The sequence below is a fragment of the Teleopsis dalmanni genome, chromosome 1 (genome assembly GCF_002237135.1).
Source record: "Teleopsis dalmanni isolate 2A chromosome 1, ASM223713v2, whole genome shotgun sequence".
In the NCBI taxonomy this organism is placed as follows: domain Eukaryota; kingdom Metazoa; phylum Arthropoda; class Insecta; order Diptera; family Diopsidae; genus Teleopsis; species Teleopsis dalmanni.
In genome coordinates this window covers 172,853,083-172,863,868 of record NC_051846.1, presented here as the reverse complement: position 1 = coordinate 172,863,868, position 10,786 = coordinate 172,853,083, and the positions used below count along the sequence as shown (strand labels likewise).

General features: G+C 30.2%; 2 protein-coding genes across 2 annotated transcripts in view; both read left to right on the top strand.

The window, feature by feature from the left end:
* The window catches only part of LOC119666730, a 4,013-nt gene extending 1,932 nt beyond the window's left edge, over window positions 1–2,081 (top strand). Inside the window, exons 2-3 of the mRNA XM_038076013.1 lie at window positions 11–594; window positions 653–2,081. Coding sequence (XP_037931941.1) covers window positions 11–594; window positions 653–2,003 — 1,935 coding nt within the window. The 3' untranslated portion in view covers window positions 2,004–2,081. The remainder of the gene's footprint in view (window positions 1–10; window positions 595–652) is intronic.
* Window positions 2,082–5,754: 3,673 nt separating this feature from the next.
* LOC119666729 (pickpocket protein 28-like) lies at window positions 5,755–9,248 on the top strand. Its single transcript, XM_038076012.1, has 6 exons — window positions 5,755–5,939; window positions 6,034–6,234; window positions 6,302–6,413; window positions 7,067–7,215; window positions 7,994–8,790; window positions 8,854–9,248. Exons 1-6 carry the CDS (start codon window positions 5,755–5,757, stop codon window positions 9,246–9,248), a joined length of 1,839 nt encoding a protein of 612 aa, XP_037931940.1.
* The last annotated feature ends 1,538 nt before the right edge of the window (window positions 9,249–10,786 follow it).

The following is a 10,786-nucleotide window of genomic DNA, read 5'->3' as shown; positions in this document are numbered from 1 at the left end:
TATATTACAGTCAAATAAACTCAGTGGTAATAATACGAACAAGCAGCAACTATCTGCTGCATATACGTCGCATACAAATGCAATCATTCCGAATAATCTTCACACAGTTCATTGTGAACAAACTTCAGATTATTCATTTATTGAAAATGTTAAGGATATAGAGGAAAACCCAATACTTTGTTATGAAGATGATTATGAACTGCAATCGGGAAGGACGTCGTTTGTAACATCAGGAATATTTCGAAAACAAACTGATGGTTCCAATTCCAATGCAAAGTTAAAAAATCTTCAACATAGCAATGAAACACAAAATGTATATTTAACTCCCCTAGAACAACGCGGTCGTATCATTAACACAAAGGAATTTTATAATTTTTACTTATTTAGAAATGTAAATAATCGAAACAGTATTGATTTACCCGAAGTACTTCCAATCAAAAGCAGTGAAACTATTTTAGCAAATGTACCACAATTGGTAACAGAACTGGCAGGTGCAGAAGAAAGCAATTTAATACCACACAATTTGGATACATTGTCGAAACTAGCATATAATATACTTAAATTCTCAAAACAGGATCGCATCGTTATTGATAGGTACTAAATGTTAGCTCAATAAATAAGTTTAATTTTATAAATTTGCTTTTGTTCACAGGAAACGTAATGAAATTTTACGCACTGAGTTAAGTACAAATCAAAAAACGGTTTATCGTTTTTTATTACCAAAAGATTTTAAACTAAAACTTAGGAAAACATGTAAAAACAAACAAATAATCAATGCAACAAATGAATCCGTAAAGCCAAAATCAAGGGTTGGACGTCACAAAAAGAAAACATCAACAGTTGCTAATGCTTTAGATAAATCACAACTCACATTCAAAAATGTGAATCACATTAATAAAACTCAAGGAGTTGCATGTGACAAGACCAAAACAGATAAAAGTCAAGATACTTCAATACGCACACGTTCCGGACGTCTTATAAAAATCACAAAACCTACAATTAGTCAAGAAGAAACAAGCAATTTCGTACATGAATTCATAGAGCAACTTACCGACAAAGACTACAAATGCAGTAAAAACATAAAAACACCACAAACTTCTGAACCTCAGATGTCAATACTTGAATCTGAACAAGAAAAGTCAACTCCAGCCACTACAACGCAAAGTAAACGTCGTGTGCCACCAGAATCGATATGTCCAACTTGTAATAAAATATTTTTGGGACGTCGATTACAAAAGCATTTCATACAACATCCTGATCACATGAAACAAATGCATTTAAGCTCCAATGAAGACAACCAAATAGCAGCCAATAATGATATTATGAATGAACAAATCCCGCCAAATGAAGAAATGTCATTGTTTCGTTTTTTTATATCAAAATTGCAGAAATCTAATCTCAATGAAGATCAGCGAGCCGAAATATTTCTTAATGAATTAAACGACTTTGTTGAACAACTGCAACTGCGTAGCTCACGTATAATTAGAAATACATCTGGTTTACATTTAGTAACATCACGTACAGCACGTGTCCTAGGTATACCCGAAGGTCAGTATGCGCTCGATATGACAGCTATTGAAGCACCACCAGAATTAGATACATCTTGCGGTAATTATGATATGTTGCAATCGCATAAAGCACCACTTAGTAATGTACGCAATATTGACTACACAGCATTGAGCATGTCTTTAGATAACACTATTACTGATGAGGCAGCACAAAAGTTAAATCTATCAGCTGGCGGTAAATTATTGCCACCATCTGAGGAAAGTCTATTGCGTGCTGTTGATGATTTGGTTGGTATAAAGAAATTGGTAGATGGCAGTTTACTTAATCAAAGCGGTCACCATGGCAGATCAAATGTAACTTCTATAGTACCACATTACGATCATGTGAGTGACAATGCCGTTGAGGCCATGACTATGAAAGAAACAGTTGTCAATCCGCAAGCACCACCAATTTTGGATCTATCGGTCGACTTTTTTAAATTTAACAAAAATTAATGCTGAAAATAATATATTAAGAGATATGTTAAAGATTATAAGTTTTTATATCCTTAAGTTATGCGAAAGGATGTCAGGCGCGCATGTGTTTTAAAAAGTTTTTAGATTTAAAATTTTAAAATTCGTTTATTGTATATTTAGATTTTATAATGATTTTAAATATTTTAAGCATAATGATATTTATTATTTTTAAATATGTTAAGTATGAAAAAATCGAAATAATGTTTGAAAATATTTATAAGATGTATATGTGTGTGTGAAATTTTTGAAATCATGAATTTTAATTTTTTTATTATATAAATAATTTATTTGAATAAAAACTAATAAATTAAAAATAGTGAAATGATGATGTAAATTTCTGAATCTAAACATTGTGATACTTGCTATATATCAGCTGTAAATCATTTCGTTCACTATTCTCACAAAAGGTACATCTCCTGCATGATTGTTAAGTGGATCTGATGCGTATAACCAGATGCCTTTTCGATTACATCTAAAGTTTTCTATTAAGCAAAATAAATCAAGTGAAGATCTAAAGTAGTAGTCATATTCTAGAGTTGTTTCTAGAGTAATACTGAATGTGGGACTTATGGTAAATAAGGACAAAACAAAGTATTTTCAGTTAACTAAGAAATTCCCTGAGTGTCTTGGGATCCACGTAACTGTTAACAATTATAAGTTCGAAGTTGTGAAAGACTTTGTTTATTTGAGAACCAGCGTATATCATAAAGATGACGTCAGCCTAGAGATTTGACGAAAAATTACTCTTGTGAACCAGATGTTATTTTGAACATTGGGCATGGTATGGTGCAGAAGCTTGGACAATTACCAATAGTGATAAAAAGGCGTTAGGAGCATTCGAGATCCATAGAGCTTCGGAAGATCTATGGTCCCGTACGCCTTGGCGACGAGTATTGAATTCGATGGAACGATGAACTATATGAGCTATACCGCGGCATTTACATAGCGCCTAAAAACTAAGCGGCTTTACTGGCTTGGTCATGTCATGCGAATAGAACAAAGAGCTCCGGCTAGAAAGGGGTTTGATTCGGTACCTGCAGTTAAAAATCGCGGTAGAAGACAACTGGCGACAGCAAGCCATTGATCAAGCTGGCTGGCGGATGCTACTGCATGCGGCAAAGAATGCCTCACGTCTGTAAGAATCAACTAAGTAAAGTAAGTAAACAATACCGAATGTTGGTATTGTCATTGAAAGTTTTAATCGTTTTTCGATCAAGCAAGCTACAATTTATCCATTTCGTCAAACCTTTTTTAGTTATATACTTATATAACAGTATGGTTGAATCGTTCTAAACTCAGTAGTACAAGGATTAAAGGTACAAAGGTACTTGACTATCATTACAAATGGCTCCAGGGCTTTTAGAACCCCAATTAAAATATCTTTACGACTAATGCGAAGAATTAAATGTGCATTAGATGTAAATGTAACAATGGATAAGTTCTGTTATATTTCGCTCCATTAGGGTGACACACCTAACTCTCATGAAATTTTTATTTTGTCTAATACAAAATCCATTAGCCCCTAATATTTGTTAAATTGAAAGAAATAATGCTATATTACAAATAGTTATAAAATTGTACTATGGGTCAATAAACCTTTAGTTAAAGCTCCAATTAATTCGCTATTAATTCTTATATCATTTAAATAAATTTTATTAGGTTTGCAGATACATATAGTATTGAACTATTCTATTTGAGTTCGATGAACCTATTAAAAGAGCAACAATACGTAAACTAACAATTTTTAAAATAAACAAATAAGTCAATATTCCGTAAATATTGTGCAGATATAAAAAATTCATGTTGAAAGATTTACACACTTGAAATGCACTAATTAAGATTTATTTAAATGATATAGGAAAACATATGTATATATATAAGTGTATTTACTACTTATAAGACATATCAATATTTCTAAGATTTATATAAGAGAAATACACAGAGTATTATATAAATGGGTCAGATGTTTTATTTAAGATATCGTTAAAAATATTTTGTATATTAAATTCAATATTATATTTCAAATAGAAGAAAGTGTTTTAATATACAAAAAATGTTAATTTTAATTATACTTTTATTATCGGTCCTTAGGTAGTAATTTTTTATTACTTGCTTACTGTTTCAAAAGAGTATACCTATTTATCTTTTATAAATGTTTCCGAAAATTCTGTGATGGAACGACAAATCACGTGATTCCTTGAACTAAGGAAACGAAAAAATTTTGTTGGAGGGGTTAATCTATTTCTAATATTTAATGTGAAAAGTCTATCGAAAACAAACCCACAATTTCTTTAAAATGTATATCAATTAGACAACTTAAATTGTAGGTATATCAGTCTTTACTCTATTAAATATTTTTTAATTTAATGTCGAATAGATTTTTTAACTTAGGATCAAAATAGATATTTTATCATTTTAGCACAAAAAATATAATTTATCTATTTCTTTATCTCCGTATTAGAGCGACTCGTGTTTAAGAAACTATTATAATTTTCAATCTATAAGGCTTATAGATTAAATTGCTATATTATACAGTGTATCAAAGGTATAACCTATGGTAACTTATGTTTCTTTTATGTGCTAAAAAAAGTAATCACATATGTGGCCAATACAGATAAAATATTTACCTGGTATATATCCTCACTTGATACAATAATGGAACTTTTATTTTTTTACATCTTGTCATTATAAAAACTACAACACTAAGTACAACTAGGATTTTTTTTATATGCTGTAAAATTCTACCTCTGCAATGTAGATTGATTGTATAATATGAGAGAGCAACACGTCTTGCCTGGAACTGAACGTTATCTTCTGTTGCACATATAATTTCTAAAGTCAACAAGAGTGTCATAGCCCCAACACCACAATATCGGTTGCGTTTTGTACTTAGCTCACTATTTTCCAGCTCTGACACCACAGAGGTCTACCCTCATTTTATCCTTTTAAAAGTTTTAAGGGCGCGAATATATTTATTTATATAGATATTCAACTGATAAAAGCATTATATTAATAAAGAGTCTCTTCAAACCTTTCGAGAGATTATTGCCATTTAAATGTATATATAGATATTTAACTGATCAAAGCGTTATATTATTGAAGATGCTTTTCAAACCTCAATCAAAGGCAGTTTATTGCCTTTCCCCTCCATCATTACGTAATAAAAATCAAATAGTGCTTTACGGGGTACCTCTTTTTATCATTTTACCAAGAATCTATTATGGAAAATATCTTATTTCAAACTTTAGGATAAATGGAAAACTTTTGCTTCTGAGATTATTGGTGGTATAAATGAATAAGTTTATTTTGAATTAATCGAATACGAATCTATCTTATTAAACCCTATAAATCCTAAAAAAACTTTCCCTTAAATACTTAAAGCGAAAAATACTTTAAACTTGTAGAGTGCAACCTTGACTTTGTATTTTATTGGATTTAAGTAGTCGCAAAGTCAATATTTTCAAAATATCACTCATGCCTATCATTGGTAGGCATTTTCTTTTATGCTTCACTTGATAATCATATCACGAGACATGCATATCGAACACAATAAAGGTATCACAAACAAATAAACAAATATTTTCGTTTATTTAGAATTCTTTTGATGAAAAAGGGTCAAGTAAGTTCTTTCGTCCATATTTTTGGCTAATGGAATTGAATTCAGAGCTAATATTAAAATATTTTCGATGTACTAATAAAAAAGTAAAGCAGTTCTACTTAAGCAGTCATCATGAGTACTTTACAAAGTTTTCGAAAAGAACAACCAAAATTTGTGATACCTATTAGACGTCACAGTGACTCTAGCTTAAATAATTTTAAAAAATTATTTATGGAAAACACGAATGAATTTTGTAATAACACAACTTTACATGGCCTGAAGTATGTTGCAGACAAGCAATTGCATCCAATTGAAAGGTGATTAGTAGTGATATCATTTCAATGTGGTGATATCATTTCAATGTAGTGATGTAAAATTTTATATTAATATTTTGTTTTATTATTTCTATAGAATATTCTTCACGCTTTCATTTATTGCAGTTGTAGTCGTCTCAATGTTTTTTATATCTAGTGCTTACTCAAAATGGCGCTCAACTCCGGTAATATTATCACTTAATCCAGAACCAACAAGTATTACAGAGGATCCTTTTCCTGCTGTTACTATTTGTAATCTGAATCAAGCACTAAAGAGTAAAGCCAAAAGTTATAAGAAGTGAGAGAAAAATTATATATTTTAAATGTTTCTTTAAAAAAATTTTATAATATATTTTATATAACAGGAACACTACTGAATATGAAATATTAAAGATAATTTGTGGACATAAGTCATCGGTTAAAAATGCTTCAGTGCCAATAAACGATTGGAAAAAATTGGATCAAGTTATAATTGATGTGAGTACTTGTAAATACTACTTGTAAATAGAACTATTAGCCATAATTATAAGAACTACTTAGGGTTCCAAAAATAACACTTTAACCTATATATTATATAAACCTAAAATAGAATAAAATATTATATAAAAATCAGCTTTGAAATATGTAACATGCATGAGAAATTATTACAAAAATTACAGCTAAGAAGTAGATTTTTTTACAAATAAATTACAATTCTTCCAGAAACTACATTTAAAAGTATTTTTTGACTACCGGATCATTGCAGGATTTTTCAGCCAAAACCTACTTACTATATACCTTACATTGAAATGATTTTTTCAAATATTTATAAATAGATTAACATTATTTATTAGATCGATTATTATGCCCATAGCTGTTGTTTGCACAAGTAAGTCTGCATTGCTATTCGTAGATCAGTGAGATATCGTTGATTTCATTGAATAACTAAAATTGATTAGTTCTAGGACTCATAGTACTAATGATGACATGCATTATTTAACAATTCAGTATTACTTAAATTTTTGCATTAATATCAGAGCTCACAGGATAGACCCTAATGCCGTGAAAAATAGTTTCTGATACAATACTATAGCACAGTATTATATTAAATCCTTTATTTTAAAAAGTTTGATGTCACCTTCTAATTTCAGGTATCACAACCATGTTCTAGACTATTAATATCATGTCGATTTGGAGCTATAAATTATGATTGTAAAACTATTTTCCGTCCAATAGTCACAGATGCTGGTCTTTGTTGTGTTTTTAATATGGTGCATCCGGAATTTATGTATATACCAGAGTAAGTTTTTATTTTAATACAACTTTCTTTATTAAAAACTATTGCATGCTAAATAGTGACTTTTCCACTATTCTGAATTTTACCTATTAGTTTAGAAAAGAGTGGAAGCGAAGTCAAGTTAAGTTTTAGATCACCTCTCTTTTAAATTTCAAAAAAATTGTGGGAGTCCCTAAAATAAATCTAAGATTATTAGATATCTTAGCCAATCTAGGTCACCTATAAGATTTGAAAATGATTTATATTGAGTGTAAAATCTACAAAAATTCTACTACGAAAGTAGGTAAGTCGTATACTATAGGTTATTTAATAGTTAGATTTCGGAACGATAAATCTCAAAAAAATGAATTCTTATCAAAGAATTCTCAATGAATCTTACAGTCTTAAAGATTTATAACAGCAGAACGATAGAATAAACGGTGGAATGTATAGAGAACATTTTACTTTCATAACAGTGTCTTAAACTACATCAGCTTTATGATTAAAATTCCAGAACGATACATTTTAAAAAAAAAATCTCAAATGTAATTTATAGTCTTATAGACTTATACATAATATATAAGTCGAATATATATAAACGATGCTTTAAGCAGTTATTATGATTTAAAAACTGGACTAACATTTATTTATCAAATCAACAACCATAAGATTTGATATTGGGCTAAACCAATATTTCGGAACCAATGTTTAAAATATTACAAATTTATTATTTCCATCTAAATTCTCTAATTATTTCAAGATTGTTTCATTTTCAATAATTATTAATAATATTCTTATTTAGTGTAAATAACATTGAAAACATTTCATATACTGATGGTTCTACACCAGTAGATTGGGATCCCGAACATGGATATCCAAAAAATTTACCACCACAATATTATCCAAGAACAGCCGTCGGTACTGGAGAAAATCTTGGTTTCACTGTGATGCTAAATCTAGAACCAGATGAATATTATTGCTCATCTTCTAATGGTATGGGTTTTAAGATATTTTTACATAGTCCCACCGAAACTCCACATGTTAAAGAGGTTGGACTCTTTTTAGCAGCCGGAATGGAAAGTAAATTGCGTATACATGCAGAAAAATTTGAAACTGATCTAAAATTAAGATCAATGCGTAAGGACTATCGTAAGTGTTTATTCGACACTGAAGGAGATTTGGTATATTTTTCTTATTACACTAAACGAAATTGTGAAATGGAATGTCTAACAAATATGATAATGAAACATTGTGGTTGTGTAACATATTATATGCCCAGAATGTACAAATATAGTAAAGTGTGTAGTGTTAAAGATGAGGAATGTGTGGAAAAATATCGTCGCTTGTCGATGATGCCTGACGATCAATTATACGATTGTCATGATTTATGTTGGCCAAGTTGTTTTGATTTAACATTTGATCCATATCTCTTTAGTATACCAATATCGCATCATGGCTTTACGGTAGATCATCCGCTTATCGACAATATGTCTAGTGAATATGCTTCGAATAATATAGCGATTGCACATATGTTTTTTAAGGAGACAACGTACAGAAGCAGCAGACAAACTGAATTCATTGGCACGACTGATTTTTTATGTAATAAATAATATAATAATTATTTATCTTAATAGTAGTTAATAATTTTCATTTCTTCATTAGCAAGTACAGGTGGTTTGATGGGCTTATTTGTTGGTTTCAGCTTTATATCATTAGCTGAATTCATTTATTATGCTTTAATCCGACCCTACTATAATATGCGTAGACGTAGGCTTGCTAAAATATTAAAGAATAAAAGTACGACGAAAAACAGTAATTTGGCTTCTCAAAGGCACTCATTTACTCAACAGCTATATAATCGGTTCAATGGGCATTTCGGTGATTATTTGACAAAGTCTGAAACTAAAAATATGAACAAAATTATTGTAACTCCGAATAGCGCAGACAAAATAAACTTTCCTATACGCGGAGACGAATATTATATCCTTGATGTCAACAAGTGGATGGCCAGGAAATCTCACACAAGCATGAAACCCTTGGACAATTATTTTAATTGAATTACAGCATTGTAAGTCAAGCATGCCAGGACGTGTACGCACAGAATACGTTAAATAAACACACAAATTTCTCATATATCCTTTGTTAACAAAAACGTTAAGGTACACTGAGTTTCACTTCACTTTAAAACTTATTTATAAATATAATAATCAAATTTCGATCAATTATTAATAAAAGTACATTGAAAAAATAAAAGATGTATACAAATATTCTGCATTGTTTTTAGTCTACAAAAATAGTGAGATTGCACTTGTTGCTACCACATTAATTTTATCTTCAACCCCTGCATTAATGACTATCTATACACTGCCAAAAATTTTTAGAGTTTATTGAAATATTTAACATACATATGCGTACTTTTTGTGAATATACACCGATTCTAGAAGAAATCGAGTAAGCAGGAAACTTAATCAAATAATGAATAACCTTACTTGAATATTAAAAGTAAGAAGGAGGATGAACGTTGGGTTTTATAATAAGCTGAAGACATATAATGTAAATAAGTGGACCTATGTGGTTTGAGAGAGGTAGAAAATAAGGTGCTGAACTTCAGTTATATTCAGTCAGTTTATTTGTGATAGAAAACTGTTCACCATTTGACTATATACTAATAAAGTTGTCGATTGGTAAATCTGAATTCAATTAGTTTTACTCTCGATCTACCAAATTTTGTTGCCCAATCGAACATTTTTAGTGTAATCTAATATTTTTATAATAGTGTCAGTAGACATTTGTATTTTTCATAAATATATATATCGAATCAATGCACCCTTTATTGGTCAAGCCATATAAAACACCTATTAATTTCAGTGTAATATTGTTAATCTGGCAAAATATCTAGAGTGTTATAAATGTATCTCGTTTGTTATATATTTTGTTCGAGATTTACCAATCGAAAACGAAAATTGCACTAAAAGTAAATCTCGATTGAAAAAATTACCCCAGACTTAACAATCAAAAACGGCATAAGAAGGACAGTTCCAAAAGATAATACACGTACGTGTGTTAAGCACTCTATTGCTAGGAAGATGCAGTTCGGAATAGGAAATTGCTTTAGTATATTGATATTCAGATGTCTGAGTTGGTGAATCAGCACCTTTACTCTATTTTATCTGTGGACAGTTTTAAGTCACACTAAGAATAACTGAATACGGGGCTTTATAATATAATGGATCTGATATCTTTGTATCTGCCTGTGTTTATCAAATTTCGCTGTATTTTTAGGATGCTGAGTGTTGGATTATTGTGACTGTCAATTATATTGAACAGTTTCAGAGCATGATCTTTAATGTATTTTTCGACTGAAAACACCCTTTAACAATAGACAGTCGTTAGTGTCTGTTTATACTTCATGATTGATTATGTCTTCATGATTGTTGGCATAGCCTTGCTTGAAGAACTGACGCCTTTCAAATCCGCTTGTTCACTGTAAGCAATTATTCTCTTCATCTATTCGAACTCTGCGTTGCCGTTCTCCTCTACTGTACCATGAAAAATTTCTGTTAATATTTCTTCCTGTAATCGGTCTTTAGACATA